The following is a 20,169-nucleotide window of genomic DNA, read 5'->3' on the forward strand; positions in this document are numbered from 1 at the left end:
CATCATACCACAGCTTGACAGATCCACAAGTTGATCTTGCTCTTCTTCAGTGAGGCCTTGGATTTTGTCTATTTCTTCACAGCTGAAGGGATTTTGAATCCATCTGTCGTCAGGGTCAGGTTCAGGGAAATACTCTCTAAAAATGGTGGCTAGGCTGCGTAGATGCTCGGCTACATTGATCTTGATCTGGTCAGGCAAACTCTCCTCTGATGACTCCAAGAATTGTTTTAAAGTAGAAAAGTTAGTTAGTGACTCATTTTCTATCCTTGATGTCCAGATCTGATGCTTTTTGACCATAGCACTAATCTTATCCTCAACTTTGAACATGTCTACATTTTTCCTTGGATTGCAGATGTCGAGTTTTAATGTACTTGATGATTTGAACTACTTCGTTAAGTATCTTTCGCAAAGGTTCAGACAATCTTTTGGCTACTAAGCCTTCACGATGGATACAACAGTAAGTCCATTTCACCTCGGGGGCTACTGCTTTGATATGAGCTAGAAGTCCTGTTTTTTTGCCAGCCATTGACTTTGCCCCATCCGTCGGCAAGCCTACACATTTTTTCCAGGTGTCATCATGTTCATTGAGATAATTATTTAATGCAGTAAAAATATTGCCTGCTGTTGTATGCAGTAGTTCGCATGAAAAAAGAAAATCTTCAAAAACTTGGCCCTCCCATAAGAATCATGCGAAAACCAACATTATGTTTTTTTTTAATATGTCTGTGCTTTCATACAAATGTAGAGCATACATGTCACTCATACAAAGTCTAGCCAGCAATGTTTCTTCCACGTTAACTGCCATATCAGTAATTTGTCTTTGAACAGTATTATTTGAGAGTGGGACAGTTCCTGTTATCTTAGCAGCTGCATCACCTAACATTCTCTTGCAAAGTATTATTGCTGATGGCAGTATTAGTTCCTCAGCAATTGTGTGGTTTTTCCCACATTTAGCAACAAGCTGAGCCACCTCGTAAGACGCAAGGGTTGCATTTTCATTTATATTTGCACCACAGTGTTTGGTAATTGTTTTACGAGATATTTTCAACTCTCTTAATTTATTTTTGAAAAAATATAATGACTTACTTTTGTACTCTGCATGCTTTGTTTCAAGATGGCACCAGAGATTTGCTGGTTTCATACATTCATTCGAAAGGCTTTCATAGCAAATTACACATTGAGGTTTAGGCTGAGGTCAAGTGAAAGTAAAACCGATTTTCCAGTAATCAGAGTTATATTTTGTAATTTTTCCAGTAAGCTTAACACTGATCTTGGAAGGGTTAGGTTCAAGGGACGCCGACAATTTAGGTTCAATGGACACTGACAACTTCGGTTCGAGTCACTCAATTACTTGCTTGAACATCAGATGCATTATCTTCCTCTTCATCTGTAGACTTTTCTTGTTTCAATGAACCACTTTTTAACCAACGGTCCATTTTTAACTATGCGAACCATAGCTTCCACGACAAACAATGTCAGTAGACAGGCAGTGGAACAGAAAAAGGAAGTAAGGCTGAAATGCTTTCAGCAGAATACTAGATCAAATCAGGCATTATATAATGAAAAGAGAATAGAGGCAGCAAGGGTATGCAGGAGGAGAAAAAGGGAAGCCATGAAGAGAGAAGAGATGGAAGAGCAGTACAAAGGGAATGAAACGATAAAATACTACAAAAAAGGAACTCGAGAACATAGACCAAAAATAACAGCTTGTAAGGACAAAGAGGGAAATTAGCTGACAGATAAACAAGATGTTTTGGATAGATGGAGAGAATAATAAAAGGGAATTTTGGAGGTCAATCCTACCAGGAATGGGCAGCCACTCTATTATACCGTAGATCCAGAAATAGAGGAACCAACATTAGAGGAAGTACGGAAGGTAGTGCATTGTTTAAAAAATTATAAAGCACCAGGAACCAATGAAATAATTGCAGAACTGTTAAAAACGGGGGAACTGGTCTTCATAAGCGAATCCACAAACTTATTAAGTTGAAATGGAATCAGAAAAGAATGCCCGAAGAATGGACCTTAGGTGTAATCCAACCAATACATAAGAAGGGAGACAAGACCTGCTGTTCAAATTACTGTGGAATTACCTTGCTGAATGTAACCTATCAGATCTTCTCTAGTATTATCTACAACAGGTTAGTACCATATTCAAAAGATATTTTGGGGGAGTATCAGTACAGATTTCAGGCTAATAGATCAACAACAGACCAGATATTTGTGTTTAGGTAAATACGTATGAGTATAACATTGAGCTTCATAACCTCTGTGTAGACTTCAAGCAGGCCTTTGATAGTCTAAATGGAGCACAAATGTTAAATGATTTGCTGCTACTTGGTATACCATCGAAGTATGTCTCACTCATTCAAGCAATATTGGCTGGTTCCAAGGCTGCAGTGCGAGTGGATGGAGAACTGACCAATTGGTTTAGCATTAGTAAAGGTGTCAGACAAGGGGACGCACTCTCTACAATGCTTTTCAATCTGACTTGAAGCAGCCACGCGGAAGCTTCAGATATCTGGTTACATAGGCACAAAGTCGACTCAGATATGTGCTTATGCCAATGATCTAACAATTATTAGTAGAAGAAAGGTATCACTAGAGAGGACAATATGTGAGATGAAAGAAGCGACAGGACCTAGAGGCCTTTCTGTAAATGAAACAAAGACTAAGTACATGAATTTCACCAGGAAGGAAAATAACAACTCGGATAGATTATTAGCAGACGGTTTCAATTTTGAACATGTGCAGAACTTTGACTATTTGGGCTGATTAGATCATATAAGTCTCTTGAATGAGAACTGTCTTCCAGTGTTTTTATACTATCACCTACTACTATTATTTAAGGGAATTCTCTGGTATCCTTTTCTAGTAGTACATGCAGTTACTTGAGAAAATGTCTTACCTGACAACTTTGAGACCAGTACTGCCCTAGTATTAAGCTCTTCTTCCATTCTCTGTATAGCCACTGCTTCAAGACAATTTCTGTATGTTACTGTCTGTCCACAAAGTGGTATCCTTTACCTTTCTGTTTAAATATATAGCAACTATGCCTTCCTTATGTCCCTGTCCACTGAAACATTGGAAGTCTCTTGTATCCAAAAATGTGGCTGGAATATTTACACTGTTTTGTGTATTATAAAAGCTATGTCTTGGTTTGTCTCAATCTTTGACATCAATGCCATCTGGTGCAAGTTAAAAACAATACAATCCTCAAGTCTGCTGTCTTCAGTCCGACATGAAGCTCCCAGATAATACCTTCTGTTCCAAATGTTGTCTACCGGCAATTGCATACGAGACGGTGTGTTTTTCTTGTATTGCTAACTCATATGAACCTGCCTAAGCGTGTTGTAGGTACTTGTACCTGGTATGTATTTTCATTCCTGATGTTACTTTTGCCTCATAATTATTATGTATTAGCTTTCATAATTTGTCTTTATTGTAAATTTGCCACAATTATCTGATGACTCAAAACCCATAAAGTTTTTAGCAATTAAAGCATTTCCATGGAAAGTCTGAATGGTCACATACCTTACAAATAGAAGAACGTTGTACATCTTGATTACATTTTCTTCCAGTCCACTTTCACACAATCTCTGGTGTCTCAGAATCAATTATTACTTCTATTGCTCTCAATATCCTAGCAACGTAGTGTCCATTTTGAAGTAAAATTCTTACATTTGAAACATATGTTGAGAAATATGTGTAGCTAAAAAAAGGAAGAAAGTGACCAGCATAGCAAATTCCACTTTCACTCTGAAAAATGTTCTAAAACTGCAATAACAGGAATGAGGTGTTCTCATCAGTGAAGTGTGAACAAAAAACAGGTGAAACATCTTTACTGTAAGTACAGTTACTGCAGCTCAGACACATTTATTGTCTATTTAAAAAAAAAGCCACTGACAACTTGTAAAGAATATTCAGTGAAAGAAAGCGCACAATTAATATCCATGAAAATAGGATTACCTTCATGCAGTAATGATGAAATTTTTCTCTACATTAATGTAAAGTCTCTTAAAGGCCAACTTATAACAACTGCTGTACTGACTAGAAAGAATCAGTTACAGCATCTTCTGTACCAATAAAAATTGGGCGAATGACACCAAAATAGTTTAAAGTTTTCCTCTTTGCTATCTACTGGTTGGTAAATTCTGCCAACCAAGCATTGCACATTATCAATCTACATAAAAACTCCTATTCTGAAAGATGAATCTCAAAAGGTACTGAAGACAAAGGTATATAAATCTAAAAATATAATTGCTACATGTAAAGCACAGGAGACTACAAACTCTAAAAATAATTCTAAAGCAGCTTGGAATGATACTGAAAAGGAAATGATTAATTGTAGTAAAGAAAATAGTGTCCCACTTTACAATTCTCAGTATTCTGTAAATCATACTAACCGCACCACCCTGCTCAGTAATTGCACCTTGTTTCCTCAGACTGAACACTGAAATTATTTACCACCAATTTCCTTGGTGAATTACTGTAGGAATGCACAGACAAAAATTTTCAGGAAGTTGCTACATTCAGAGCCTTTAAATAAATATAAGGGAGCATCAGATACTTAGCTTAAGTGCACTGAATTTTATTCTGTTGAACTCTTCATAATAAACCAAATTGAAATGTGATTCAGAAGTGAAAAATATCTTTTTAATTTTTATGCAATGTATTGTTACAACAGACTTCAGTACATCATGTGATAAGGGGCTTCAAATTCATGCCACACAAGCTCTGCAGACGTCAATTTTCTACTCTAGTTACACAGGAATTCATTTTAATGTAATCAAGTAGTATTTCAAATAAATGTTTTAATTGCACGTGCAAATAAAAGGATAAAGGTATCAATTGAAAAAGAACACTGCAAACGTTTTTATTTTCTTTATTAATATCACTTGGGTTTCCACATCACCAACAGGGGTACCAAGCACAATGCGTTACTCTTTGTTTTACATGGCGAGTTTCCCCAGTAGGCCTACAAACCATGGAATGTACAGAAACACATACACATCTAAAACTTAGTACCGACAGTAATTATGGTCAGAATCTACGTGAACATTTAATATTTCACTTTCAGGCTGCCTCAGTGCTGAAACAATATTTTCTTTTTCAGCAAGAGTTGGTTTCTTCAAACTGCCCTTTGGCTGTTTGTTACATTTATCATGTCTTCGTTGCACTTTTACCTTCTCGTTGCTGGGGGGTCGTGAAGCTTCCCTGCAGTCTGATTGAAAAAGTGACAGCGAATGAGCTGCATCCTTCTGTAGTGACTTCAGGATTTCTGTGGACACTTTACCTGAACCGACACGGTTAATCAAAATTTGATATGTGGACACTAGTTCTTGGGCCAGAGATGTGTTCTCGTGATCATCAGTATTTGTTTGCAGTGCACACAAAATGGCAGAAGCCTCTTCTGTCACCGTTGCTTCACTTGGTGTAAATGTGGCACTTGAATGTAATGCATACGTCATTGACACTGCATGAATGTGCTTGCATATGTTCAAATGAATTAAACTGTCCGCACAAGAACAACTGAAAGCATGTAAACATATATTACATTTCGAGCACTTCAACTTGCACTCCAATTTACATTCAATGTTATTTAAAATCACAGTATGTGTTACACCACAATGTGTTTGGGATTTCACATGAAACTTTGTACCATCAGTATTGACTGTAATGTCATTCTCCTTAATACTACATGAAGCTTTATGACGAGCCTCAATAAGATTTATTCTATATGAATGGCCACCCTTATACAATTTAACCATTCGAGCACACAGTTTGTCACGCACCAATTTCATCAACACAACAAGTAGTCTGTCAAGTCTATTGTTTGTTTTTCCCTCTAAATAACAATATTTTAAAACTCTATGCATTGCTTCAAGGTACATATTTGTATTTATACCCAGATTGCGACGGTGACAGTATGCCCACTGCTGAGGCCGGAATAAGTAATTTGACGAGAAATATACACCAAAGTCTCTTGTACCTTCATCTGCTTGAAGCTGCCCGACGAACGATTCCAGCAGCTCATTAAAATTGTCTATGTCCGCTTCTTCAAGCAATGTACGAAGAGCTTTGTACACAAGTGCTTTCTTTTCTTCATTGCCATGTACTTTCTTCAAATTATTCCGCCAGCTGCGGTCTATGTGCCAAGCACACAGTAGATTATTTTCTGCAGGTCCCATGACTCGTGACCATGCACTACGGAATGTATTAGTGTCGTCGGACATGAATACAGACGTTTTTATGATGCCAGCTCTCTCTTTCACAGCACTAAAGAAATGAGTCATTATGGAAGTAGTCTCCCGATTTGAAACACAGAATGCTACAGGCATACCTGAACCAAAATCGTCTACCACTAACAATGTGGTCACCAACAGTTTGTAAACATTTGTACAATGTGTGGAGTCTACACATACAATATTTTGTCCAAATCTCTGTAATAACTGCTTCTGGTAGTCAGTCATTAACACTATCACCGAGTCAGTCCTATCAAAATCTTCCCTGGCCTCGCCTTCTTTCTTATAGAGGAGAACACAGTCTTTCACTTTCTCCAACCACATACCAACACTGACTTCATCAATGTTATGCTGTTGATCATCACCAATGGCGAAGTCTCTCTTAATGTTATGAAGGTCATGTCGAGTCAGGAGATGCAGCCTCTCCACTCCGCTGGAATGAACTGAGTCCCGCACATCATCCAGAATTCTCTGGAAAGTGACCCCCTCAGCAATTTTGCCTGCAACATTTTAAATTTATTCGAACTACAAAGAGGCCAATTCTGAGTATGTACATGAAAACACTATTCAGAAAGGACACTGTAGTTAACCACCCCCAATAAAATAAATTCATGCAATATAACAGTTGCTACGTACTTATAAACTAGATAGTTTAATAAATGGCTTAACAGTATATTCAGTGTACCCTTCCAACAGTACTGAAGATGCTATTAAAACACTGGGGATGGGAGAATAAACAGGCCTGATTAAAGCACCTTTTGCAATGTGATATTTCCCAGTTTCAGCTACCAAGGCTATTTCCAAATGGTTACGAGGTCTACAAGTACATGTCAGAATTGTAACTGGTGTTTTTGTCTAGTCTCAAATCCATTATTGTAGTTGCAAATGCCCTGATCCACCATGTTTAACATGCTGGACAAGAAACAATAAATGTACTGCCTTTAGTCTATTAGATACATTAATGATCTATTCTTAAATAGACTACTACGATGCAAGCAATAACACAGGGCAACACAAGTATTTCAGAACTTATTTCCACACTTGTATTACTGTAATGCATTACACCTGCTCTCACACACACCTAAGTACATGGCATTACAGTCACCAATATTGTGGTCAATATGGATCACATCTGGTCTTTTACAACTGCTTTCAAGCTAACATCACAAATTGTATTCATATGAACTGCCAATCGATATATTCACACCTTTTACTCCAGATCACATATCCATAACAATATTAATTTCGCAGCAGAAAAAAAAACAATGCTCCTTCACTGCAAAAATAATAAAAGTCAACTACATATAACTAACAGCAAGCCTGACAATGGATTCTGAAACTTTCACACCATATTTACTTGGTGATCACTGAAAGGCCAGCAAAGTTCTACAATCAAGGTAATACTCACCAGCGATGGCTTCTCTATCAGAACCACTGAGATGCAGAAAAGCAATGTTCTGGTCGTGGCCGAAATGTGTTCTGTAGTAAATGACACTACAGATTCCACTTTCTTCTTCGTGAAGCTCTATGGCAGCAACGCAATGGTTTCCCATCTTGCAAGTGCCCTGGGACTTACACAACCTTTTGCCACCTGACTTCGAAGAAAATGTGCCACTTCTGTGGCATACAAAGGTGGTTTTTGCAGTGCCATCCTTTAAACGCTTAGTGCCATAACTAGAGACAAAACTACTTTTTGTTTTTCTCTCCTCCTCAGACTTCCACTTCATAAAGTCTAAAATAAAAGCATCAATGAAAGACAATTGCATTCAGATTCAATAAGTGCAAAGTACACAGCAGGAGTAAAAAAAAAAACGTGCACTGTTAAGATACCCTCACGAGTTACTGGTGTGATTTTAATCATTTAAATTTGCAACAATTTAACTTATACTTAATGTAGCAGACAGTAAGTTTACAGTTAATGTGAAATGCGTCTTTTCACGCTTTCAAATAAGCACATGTTCTATTGACCAAAAAAAACAAGATCTAATGGCCACGGGTCAGGCAAGTATGTAATAATAATCGGCGATATTAATTAAAGTAGGCAGTGTACACTTTACTTACCGTCCTTCGTTTGAAATTCACTAATTTCTTTTACCATCTCAACCATGTGCTCCTGCTCCACATGTAGGCGCAACTTAGCCAAGAAATTGCATTTAAAGCTACAGTCACTTTTTGAGCACTTTATCGTACCTTCTTTACCTGGCTGAATTTTATGCACATTTCTCAAATGAGCATTCAAATGCTTCCTTGCTGAATATTCTCTCTATCACATACATAACAAGCAACAGTACCAGCCATTCCAACGAAATAACTCACTCTCACAAGGTGTAAGGATATTCGCTCATCAACTGTGAATACGAGAGTGTGTGTAGAAAGATGTTGCATTCGCTCAGATGTCACCTATGCTTCTGATTGGCTACTGTATATGACGTCATGAATTTAACTGTCAGCCAATCAGCATCGCGACCAGCGGGTCGCGAGACGCAGGTAAGTTCACCCAACCTGGATATGATGTGACGTCATTATGACGTATATACGCTTTAGTCGATTAACACACCTATCGACTTTTACGAACGTTCGAGATTCTAAACTGTCGTCAGCTAGTGGTTTATTTCGACATGTGCGATTCTGATAACAGCTCAGTGTGGCAGCGTATACGTATTTCGCCAAAATAAAAGATCTGGATATTAATAGAAATATTCCTGACTGTGGCCTTGAAAACACCACAGACAATATGTTTCGTAAAAAAGTGAAGTCTTCTTATGTCCTGACCAGATTTGATTGTGTGATTGTTGTGTTGAACGCTTACGCCGAAAATAATATTTATTTATTATCAATATTTTAGTATGGTTTCATACAATTGGTCTTGTCAGTACATATTACATTGTAGCAGCATACTCTTGCTGACTTTTTTTTCTTAATTTATATAGCTGAAAGAGAACTTGTGCAAGTTTGTTAGCTAAGTAATTTATATGTCCATCTCAAGATACTCTTTTATCAACCATAATTCCAAGTAATTTTACACTCGGACCGCAGAGACAGGTACCTTAGTGTCCAGTAATGACTGGTGTGTAGAATGATTGAATTTCGAACTTAAAAAGAAAAATATGAGGCGTTGTTGAAGAAAAATCGTCGACCGGAGACGAAATATGAGGGGAAGTAGATTTCTCAATGTAATCTTAACCAAAGGTTAGTGTCTTGACGCATCTAAAGATTTTGGCTGCTGAGTGCTTCTTCTCACCGAGTACGAATAACCGACGCACTTCAGTTGGGTCAGAAGTACATCAATTTCTGCTTGAGATTCACAATAACCACGCAATTGCCCGTCGTCATCGATGCTGAACTCTTTCAGATTTTCTCTCATTAGTCTCTCGAATGCTGAACACATAATTAGAGACGAGCAAACGAAAAACAACGCACAGGACACAAAAACAGTACAATACACGATTTAAACGCAAGGAACGCAAAACACATTTAAACGAGTGGCGCAGAGCACAGCGCTACCCTGTCACTACCTCTCGAAAGTTCACAAAAGTCGAATAGTCGATATACGGTTTCTATCGTTTTCGATGTAGCGTGATACATCATAATGACGTCAAATCGTATCCAAGTCCGGTGAACTTAGCATCCTCCTAGGTGCACGCGGTAAAAGTTTGAGTAGTGGTGAGGAGATGCGCAGAGACAGCAGACGTGTTTCGAGTCGGAGCTAGATGCCTGGAGGAGGCAGCCGGGTCATGACAGCATCAAAGTAAGAATTGGCGCTACGCACATAATAAAGGCGGGTCCACACTGAGCACGCTGCGCAAAACGGCCTTGCGCGGCTCTGCGCGACCAGTGTGGACGGCGATCCGCGCTGCGCCGCGTCGTGCCGCACCGCGCAGTTTTCCGGCTGTTGTCGGTACATCAAAGGAAGTGGCGCGTTTGCGCGCGCTCAGTTTAGACGGGGTTTCGGCTCGCTCCATCTTCAGACCACACGCGCGCCCCAACTGGAACACAGCGCGCGCCTCGGAGCGGCGGGGCGCGGACGGCGCACTCCTCTCTGTGCGCGAGGTTTAGCAGCGCGGCGCAGCACGGCTTGGCGCTCAGTGTGGACCCGCCTTAAGCTATATATTGAGCGAAACTCGGCACATACCTGGGGAAACTAGAAAGAATAATTAATAAAATAGGTTTTCTTTGGTTAAATAATGTCTAAAAGCTAGATAGAAATCCCACTGTTGATGCAATAAGCGTTTTGTGAAACTTTCTCGTAAATCCATGCTATAGAAGTTTTTTTTAGTTTTTCACATGTGCCTTAAAAGTTTAAACAATAAATATTTTTTAGATAAAATTAGAGTTTCATCTCACACCTTATGTCGTTCTCCGCATCCTGTGCTTGCATTGAACCAAAAGGTACATTAAAGTAAAGTTCCCATGAATAAAGCCAATAATTTCATTTATCAGAGTAAAATAATCTATATGCTGTTGCACAGTTGGCAAATTATTCAGATCAGGACAGAATTTTTATTAAGTAACAAACAGGGCCAAAATGAGTAAAGTTATCTAGAATGAAAATTTTATGCCATTGCACTACGGCTGAGTTGAATATATGTTTTATTATTGGCTAAATGGGAAGGAGTACACGAGCTAAGTCCACAGACGCAGTCAGATGCAGGTTGGTGACTTTCATTTATTTTTACCACTAAACTTTCATGCAGTCAGATGTGTATTTTGAGTATTAATTTTCCAACAATATTTTCATGCAGTGGGATAAAGTTCAGTTCAGTTAAATACGCAGTCAGATGCAAGTTTTATTAAAGACTAAAGCAGTCACATGCAGTTCAGTCTAGTTTAAATACAGAAGTTTTATTAACAACACTTTCAGCATATATCATACATGAACCTCAGTGATTACATCGAAAAAATGAGGATGCACACTGAAAAATACCAGATGACCAATTAAATTTCTTCTCTGAATTTAATAAGATGGAAGAGAAATTTAGTACTTGGTCAGGTACCTCCCACCACTTAAACATTAGGATATAACTTGGGTACAGTCCATTTCTTAAATGGATTTAGCCCTTATAATCACACACATTTGTCTCCTGAATCTCAAGGAACAGACTGAATGTGGTTGCGGAGACACAGATCTCCAGAATCACAGTTCTCTACTGCACAAACAGATGGGAGAGCCCGAGCAACTGGTAGCAGAAGATGGACTACCTTCACCAATACATGAGCGAGGAAAATGAACAGATTCAACCCAATTGAAGGCAATACATAAGTGGAACTGTAGAGAGAATGCAGACAAAGGAAAGACACCAAAGACAGTGAAGAAATGTAGGTAATATGCAGATTAAGAAAGATCAAGTTAAACAGCAGTGATAGTGAAAATTATACCTAAAATAGCTTGTATAACGTAGTTTTTCAGGAACATGTGAGTATACATTTAAGATAGCATAAGTTGGTGTACAACAAAGATAGCTCGGAAAAACACTGTGCTTAAATACTCAACCCTAAAAGACCTGTTAAAAAAGAAAGTACCGACACACACAGTAAATGCAAAACTAACACCAACGAAACAATTAACAACGTCATACTAAGTTAGATAGTAACATGATAAAAAGAGATATACGATAACGTAATACAGATGAACATCTGTAACAGCTGCTCATGAAGGACTCTTATGAGAGTAAAGTGGTCTAGGGAGCAGGAGAATAATACAGATACCAGAATGAAGTGTTGTGTGTGGACACATTGCTCGTAATCTGTTCAGAAGGCCCGGCTTTGCTGGAACGCTCTCAACCTCTGTATCTTTCTTATCCGTCCTCCTCTGCAGCGTTTGTAGATTTAAAAACAAGCTTTTGGCAGTGTTTAAATGACTACACTCTTTGAAATTCTGAAGTTATTAACGCTAAAATGCAGTTATGAAAAGTCATGTGCTGTTTCTACAAATACCAGACACCAGTCAAAGAACTGAAAGATATGGAAAGGAGATATATCTGAACGGGGAATGATACAAGGTTGTAACCAATTTCTATGCTATGCACTCCTTGCACAGAGAGGAGAAATTTGGAAATAGAACTAAAGTTCAGGAGGAAAAAATAACAACTCTAAGGTTTGCCAATGATGCTGTGATAGTGTCGAAACGGCAATGGACTCAGAAGATCAGTTCAATGGAATTGATGAAGTCTTAAAAAGAGGTCTGAAGATCAACATTAACTAAAATAGATCAAGGTAGTGAGTGGTGTGTACTAGAATTAAATCAGTTGATGCCGAGTCCACTATGTTAGGACATTAGGCTCAAAGAGCAGTAACAGAGTTTTGTTGTTTAGGCAGCAAAATAACAGATGATGATAATCGTAAAGACCAGACTGACAGTAGGTAGAGTGGCGTATCTAAGGAAGAAGAATATTTTCAAATTGAAAAAAAAAGTGTTTGAATATGTTTTTTAAAAGTAATTGTGTGGAGCATAGTCTTATATGGAACTGAAACATGGACGACAACTTCAGGAAGAGAACAGAAGCATTAGAAATGTGGTGCTATAGTAGAATGATGAAAATCAGTGGGGTACCTAGAATAATGTACAAGTACAGAATCGAATCAGCGGAAACAGACGTTTATGACGCTACTTGACTAAAAGAAGGGATAGGTAAAAAGATTGGGAAACAATATGGAAACACCGCGAGAAATTCATGCTTGAACGTAAATGCAGTTGCTAGCGAATCCTGCAGGTAGCTCTGATGTATTTGACCACGAACGGCACATGAACAATGTCTTCACTACCGTACGTTTCAAGTGCCAGTCGTGGTCAGAGCGGTGTTTGTGTAGTTGTGAGTGCATTATGTCGGAGATATGTCAACTTGAACGTAGGTAAACTGTTGGTACTCTCATGTGGGTGGGTCCATAACCAATGTAGCCTAAGTGTTCGGTGTTTCAAGAGGTTTCATATCGTGGATTTATGTTGCTTACTGGAAAAGCGGAAAAATATCGTCTTCTAACTAATAACGGGGACGGGAGTGTATGTTGAGTGATCTTGATAGACGGCCATTGAAGAGGATAGTGACGAAAAGTAAGAGGATGAACAGATGCAAAAGTCACTGCAGAGCTGAATGTCGCACCCGTGAAGATTGTCACCACCAAGAAAACAGACAGGGAGCTCAATCAGTTTGGAACTGTAGGCAAGCTTTCTTCCAAAAATCACATACCAGACAAGCAAACGCCTGTAACAGTAAAACGTGGTGCTGAAGCCATCAAACCTGGACTATGAAGCAACTGAAGGCAGTTATTTGGTCGGATGTGTCTTGTCTCACACTGTTTACAACTTCTGGCTGAGTTTTCACCCCAAGAGTGAAACATACTGGGGTTCATGATGATTTTGGCAATCATGTTATGATGTTTCATAAACTCAATGGTTTCTCTGCCAAGGATTTTCCCAAATTGAGATGCTGTGTTCGAAGATGACAGGGCCGCAGTTCACACAGCTCACATCGTCCAGGACAGGTGCCACCATGAGGAAGGATTGTCAAAACCCGCTGGGCACCACAGTCATCAGATCGGAATATTATTGAGCCTTTGTGGCGTAGTTTGGGGAGAAGGGTACGTAATCGCTATCCATCTCCAACATTACCTGTACTTGCTATTATTTTGCAGGAAGAATTGTATAATATTCGCTTGAAAGCCATACAGGATCCGTATTGATCCATTCTGAGACGAATGGAAGTTGTCTTAATGACGAAGATTTTCCTAAACGGTATTAGAAATGGTAATGTGTTATTTTGCGTATTTTTCCGCCCTCTGTACGTATGGCAAATGTTGATGCACCAAGAAATTTTTATGGAAGTGTACGATGTAAAAATTGCAGGAGAACGACAAAGCTTCCCTACAGTAGACATTTTCAAGTGGATGTAGGTGTAGGTCACAGCAGTCGTGCACAGATTAACGGTTTAAACTGACGTTGAGAGACACATCAGAGTAGTCTTCTTTCTGAAGAGCACAGCAACAACAAATTTCGATATCCTTTAAGTTAAAACTTATTTGTATGTTTGTACTCCGCCTAAAAGCACTACAAAAATTATTCAGTTAACACATGTATCACTCCTGTTGTCACTCCAGAAACATGTATTAAATGGCTTCCTGAAGGAAACAAGAAAGCAGGTCATACAAAGTGACGCTTCAAATTATTTAAATAATTATAATAACACTACTTCTTGAGCCACATAGTGACTTTTCGAGTATCACTGTAGGTAAAGATTTTTTAAATAAATTGGAAGGTAGGATGCCCTGAAATGGATATCATAAAATACGTAATATATTCGTTAAAGAGAAAGAAAAATCGTGTATAGCAACCGAGCAGGGAAACATGATACAGTGGTTTCCATAAACTAGGCAAAAATCATAAAAACAACAATAGCTACAAACTGTTGAAATGAAATTAGGCTGAAGTGTTGTAATAGTATTTTTTGAAAAGACTCCAACCTGAAAACTAGCCCATCTTCCATTATATTACGTCATTTCTCCATAGTAAACAACTGTATGTTTGAGAATAGGATACATGTTGCTGCAGGAGGAGTATGAATATGCAGCTAAGAGAGTCGACTTTCTCTCATGGCTACAGGCACCATTCTAAGGAGACACACACAGTACAATTAATTTCTAAGCAAAGGTCCAGTATCAACAAGGTTCAGGTTTAGACAATCAAGATTCTCGACGCGCGCCGATAACTCTTATCCCTCACCGAAACTACAGGCCTCTATTGATGCAACTAACTGAAGTCGGGAACATTAAGTACTGAATACAGAAAGTTTCAAGATGGCTTTATGTATGCGAGGCATTAAACCACGTGTGTACGACGTAGAGGGTACACAAGCAAGTCGTAGAACCACAGAGCAATCCTGGTTTATTTCTCAAAGTAACAGCAGAAATATTCCGATTCGGTGAGAAGCCGGAATCTGTAATCATCCAAGGAACGTCTGGGAGATAATGTATTCAAAGGGGACAGTATCTGTGTTCAGGGTGCAACGTTTTCAAATGGGGGAACGGACTATCATATATTTACATACAGAACTGTGAAGCACAAATTAAGTCTCCTTTCCTACCGCACCCATTCTTAAACAACTACAGAGAAAAAATAAATCGTCTAAAGAACTCTCATATTCTACTTAAACTCCAAACGTACATACGTCCAATCAAATATTTCGGCTTGATTGCCTCTTACATATTTCTTCGCCCTTCCTATCTTATTAAAACTCCTACCACAACCAGTAGCTTCCACCCACTCCTATACTACTAAAACTCCTACCCAATCCAGTATCTTCCATCCATCACCAGGACTGCACCGAGGATCCCTTCTTTACACAGGATACATGCCCTAGTAACTGCTGATATTGTCTGCAGTCTACCTTCCCCATTACACTGATGCATAGCCTTCCTTGCCCTCTGGCGTTCAACAGAAAACGAGCCATCTTCCTTCTCTGATTTCCACTAAACCACATTCAACCATTCCATCCGATTAACTAATACATTAAAATAAATTGCAGGAAAAAAATCGCAACAGCAAAAATAATTAAAGTAGAGAAAATTTGGAGATACTTTTTCTAGATAACGTATTTAAGTGATTAACACAGCAAGATCAGAGGTTAGTGTAAGAGCGGGATAAGCCACTGAAAATGTGAAATGCTAGTACATTAATAACTGGTATAACTGCCAGATGTTGAATGCAAGCGTGAAAACGTGCTTTCGTTGTGTTGTACATGTGCCAGATGTCAGTTTCTGGCATGGAGTTCCATTGCAGTTGGACTTATTCAATACAGGGACGGTTGATGCTGTTTGTGGATGACAATGGAGTTGTCGTCTAATCACGTCCCGTACAAGCTCGATTAGAGACATATCTGGTGATCGAGCAGGCCAAGGCAACATATCGACACTCTGTAGAGAATGTTCGTTTACCACAGCGGTATGTGGACGAGCGTTATCCTGTTGGAAAACAGCACAACAACTCGAATCACCAGTCTGACGCACAAATTTATAGTCGGGGTGCGTGGGATAGGCACGAGAGTGCTCCTGTTGTTATACGAAATCGCATCCCATACCATAACTCGAGGTGTATGTCCAGTGTGTCTAGCACTCAGACATGTTGGTTGCAAACCTACAAATGGCCCGCTAACCAACATATGTCCATCACTGACACTGAGGCAGAACCAGCTTTCACAACAGCCCTTTACCCTGTCCCCCACTGGGCTCTCGCTTGACGCCACTGAAGTCGCAAACGACGGTGGATTGGCATCAGTGGAATGCGCGCTAACGGGCTTCTGGCTCGGAGATGTTCTTGAAGTAATCGATTTATAAAAGTTTGTAGTGCCAGCGTGGTGCTCAGATTGCTGCTGCAAACGCAGTTCGATGCACGAAAGCCGTACATCGGACATAATGGTCTTTCCTCTTGGTAATGCCACGTGGCTGTCTGGAGCCCAGGGTTCTTGTGACTGCACACTCTCATAAGCACCGCTACTGGCAATCATGTACAATGGCTACGTTCCTGTCAAGTCTTTCTGCAGTATCTCAAGAGGAACATCCATCTTCTCGGGAGCCCTACTACACAACCTTGTTCAAACGTAGCGAGGTGTTGATAATGGCGTCTTTGTCGCCTTAAGGGCATTCTTGACTGATATCAACTCATCACGTCCAATATCAAACGTAACTAACGCTCACGACAGTTACAGGATGCATTTAAGCAAATCTGATTTGCATCCTCTTAGTGGCGCTACTAGAGCCACTCTTACGCAACTGAGGCGAAATCTGAATAGACGTCGTCTTTCAGATATACAGACATGCCTACCAACTTTCGTTTATGTCACACATCTCCTTCTTGCGATTGCGATTTTTTTCCGTAAGTGTATATGGTACGAATTTTAGAACTAATATTAACCAGGAATCCAATACACAAAGTGTTCAGAAGCAAACTCAAATTAGACCAAGACTACTAACTCTGATGATCCAAAACAAAAAAGATAAAGGGCTTATATACTTCAGCTAAAATTCACACTTATAGCAACCGTATTGTATATATCCATACTTCTGTCAGTTTTTGTTAGATCTCATTGTGCAGGTTATTGATGGTCATTCTCTCTGGCCATCTATCCACTTCAGTCCACCCCTGTGCAACACTTGTCCTTTACTCTTCCTTAAAGTCATAGGCCAACTCCAGAAATCGATGTACCCCGTAAATGTTAGCAGAAGATTCCATAGTTTGCCGTTTCATTAATGAATTCGAGCTACTGCTAAGCATGTAGCGCCACATACCTTGGCATCTATATATTTCCACATACCGTACAGCCTATCTGTAGGTACAGAAAAGACTCCCAGTTTCTCGTCACAAAAATGGTGAAGACATACACCCATGTTATCAGATATATTGCCTCCTCTGCAAACCACAGCCATGTCATCCTCTACCCTGTAATCTTATTCTATACTTCTCAGCCACATCCATAAGATCTCACTCTGTAAAATCCACCGTGATTCTCAACCGCATTCACGGGGTTGTGTGCCACACAGAGTAAATGCATTCTCTGTTTTTAAAGACTTCTTCAAGGACGCAGGAAGTATCTCAGCTGTAGAAACCCTAAATTGTAGCAATGCTCCTGAAGTGCTGACATTTGATTCAGCACTGTGGGCATGAAGTTTCTATCGGGGCAGATAATATCAATACATCATAATAATATTAAGCCTAATACTAATATTAATAACAACGATATTAATAATAATAATGATAATAATACAGATTAGTACAAAACAGAACCGAGAATCTTTAATTTTAATTTAGAGGTTCTATACTCACTTGCCAGTCCCTGCAGTACGCACAACATCGTATCATTAGTAGTTAAAACACACGCTACCACGTGAAATATCACCTGTGAAAGAGGAAAAGTAATTACTCCCTAATGAGTGGTACAAACAGCAGTTAAAAAGAAAGTAAGCAGCATCAGTTATTCAAACTGAGGCTATGCATAGGTTACACATGGGTCAACTAAACAGTATATCTGTAAACAAGAGCACAATGTTTCAGAAAATTACGTCATCATTCATAATAAGCCTACAGGGTATTTAAAGCTGAGTCTGACATGTAACTGATTATAGTTATAAATCGACAGCACATGTATGAGTTAGGCAACGGATCTAACAAACCGCAAAGGGACCAACGTATCAAAAGGAAATTAAAACCGCATCATGTTACACAAATGGGCGACTATTTTGACATATTTTTGCTAATTATAACTTTTTACATATCGAAATATTGAAAGAAACCTTTTTTTTGTCATGTTACCAAAAGATGTATCTAGCAGTCTGTGAGTGATTAAGATAAGCAGAGTGCAGGGAAATTGCATGTCAATGCTCAGGGTGGATCCAAGCGCGAAAACATGGGGAACTGTGCTTAACTTGAGGCCACACAGCTTAGGATTAGCAAAAGTAGCTGGCTTGTACTTGCAGTGCTTGGGAATCACGCTTCGAACTCCTTTCAATTAGTTTTTCGAAACGTTTGTCTGCGAACATTGTCATTTGTTACAACAACGAAGACTCTTGTGTCGTATTTCCTTGTAACATGTACTCAGGGAATATGCCGTGTTTAATTCTGATAAGAATCCTCCGTTGTCTTAGTCAGGATCCCATTCTCCCACAGTTGTACAGTTCCTACATCTCCTCAAACACCTGGCCCAGCAGCTTCTGCCCAAAGTCACCATTAACGTTGAGTGCCAATCAGGGCCAGTTAGAAAACTTTTTTCACACAAGCGCCTTATCGTTTGGCGTCCCCAAGCACGTTCTCCATTTTCCATTGTACATTTTCACCCATGTCCCACGTCAGTTCCTGTTACTAATTATAATAAGCAGTGTTCACAAATTTTGCACTTGGGGGCTCCTTCAGCTTGGCGCCCCAAGCAGCCGCTGCTAATTGTGGTATGCCCTGCACAGAAAACTTACAGTTGTGGTGCCGCTCTGAGCTTGGTGCCTGAGGTAGCTGCTTGGCCTTCAACCAGCTTGGTTCCAGCACCCCATTGTATTCCCCTTATATGAGAACCCAGGCCTGCTGCTAAGCTTATGACAGCACATATTATGTTCCTTTCATTTACATACACTCTACTTCCTTTCCCAAGTCAAATTCAGCTGCTTCCATTTCCACGTCCATTAGATAATCCCTGTAACATACCAGTACTACCTACTGTATGCTACCACATTTGTATTCTCTCAAATGAAGCCTCCAACTAACTCTCTTCATATCTAATTAAAGTCTTACCATCTACTAATAGAGGAAAGGTGCCTAATATGAGACACACTTTTGTAAAACCATTTGAAAGACCTAAAAGTAAGTGCAATTGTATTTTTTATGATGGTAATAATATCTTTCATTATTTAATTTTATCATACAATTATCGTATTAGCAATAATAAACAATCTTTCAGAGTAGTTATTGAATCTTTACAAATAAGGCCTTTCGTAGAAATGACATCAAGGTTTCCTAATAGGAGACAGTAATAAAACTTTGCTTTAATTATTTTATTACAGAATAATGACATATGAACAAACAATTTTTATATTTTCATTCATTTCTGTTATCCTTCACTCATTTCATCCGGGGCAAACAATATTGTCTTCTGTGACACCGCACTCTTCATGAGCCCAGCGACAACATTTCGTGAACTGTGCCCATTTCTCCCCATGTTTGTCTTCAGAAAAGTGCCCAGTACAGAACAGACACTCTGCGTCACCGTCATCACTGCTGTCTGAATCGCCGCTGTCATCAAGATGGACATCGTATGCCGAGTCACTAGACGATTCTTCTGCTTTAGGTCTACGATTTGAAGGTTTTCCACTCTTCTCCCCAAATAACTTTCTGGCTGCTTTCTTAGCTTCAGCCTCTGATTTCTTCTGTTTAGATTCTTGCAATTACTTCACATAA

The 20,169-nt window shown here is 39.3% G+C and overlaps 1 protein-coding gene across 1 annotated transcript; it reads right to left on the reverse strand.

Moving 5' to 3' along the window:
* Positions 1–3,419: 3,419 nt before the first annotated feature.
* On the reverse strand, positions 3,420–8,630 carry LOC124580843. The gene is made up of 7 exons (XM_047131285.1): positions 8,562–8,630; positions 8,307–8,508; positions 7,654–7,977; positions 5,029–6,745; positions 4,083–4,154; positions 3,593–3,712; positions 3,420–3,534 (listed from the first exon to the last, which is right to left on the reverse strand). The coding sequence occupies exons 1-7, from the start codon at positions 8,628–8,630 to the stop codon at positions 3,420–3,422; spliced, it is 2,619 nt and encodes an 872-aa protein (XP_046987241.1).
* Between the last annotated feature and the right edge of the window lie 11,539 nt (positions 8,631–20,169).

The sequence above is a fragment of the Schistocerca americana genome, unplaced genomic scaffold (assembly GCF_021461395.2).
Source record: "Schistocerca americana isolate TAMUIC-IGC-003095 unplaced genomic scaffold, iqSchAmer2.1 HiC_scaffold_36, whole genome shotgun sequence".
In the NCBI taxonomy this organism is placed as follows: Eukaryota; Metazoa; Arthropoda; class Insecta; order Orthoptera; family Acrididae; genus Schistocerca; species Schistocerca americana.

Excerpts from the sequence above, each read along its gene's own strand:
- LOC124580843 (XM_047131285.1), bottom strand. The coding sequence starts at position 8,630 with ATGCAACATCTTTCTACACACACTCTCGTATTCACAGTTGATGAGCGA. Across the intron at positions 7,978-8,306 it reads TGAATTTCAAACGAAGGACG|ACTTTATGAAGTGGAAGTCT; the intron begins GTAAGTAAAGTG and ends CTTTTATTTTAG. Across the intron at positions 4,155-5,028 it reads TCTGACCATAATTACTGTCG|AATTTACCAACCAGTAGATA; the intron begins GTACTAAGTTTT and ends CTTGGTTGGCAG.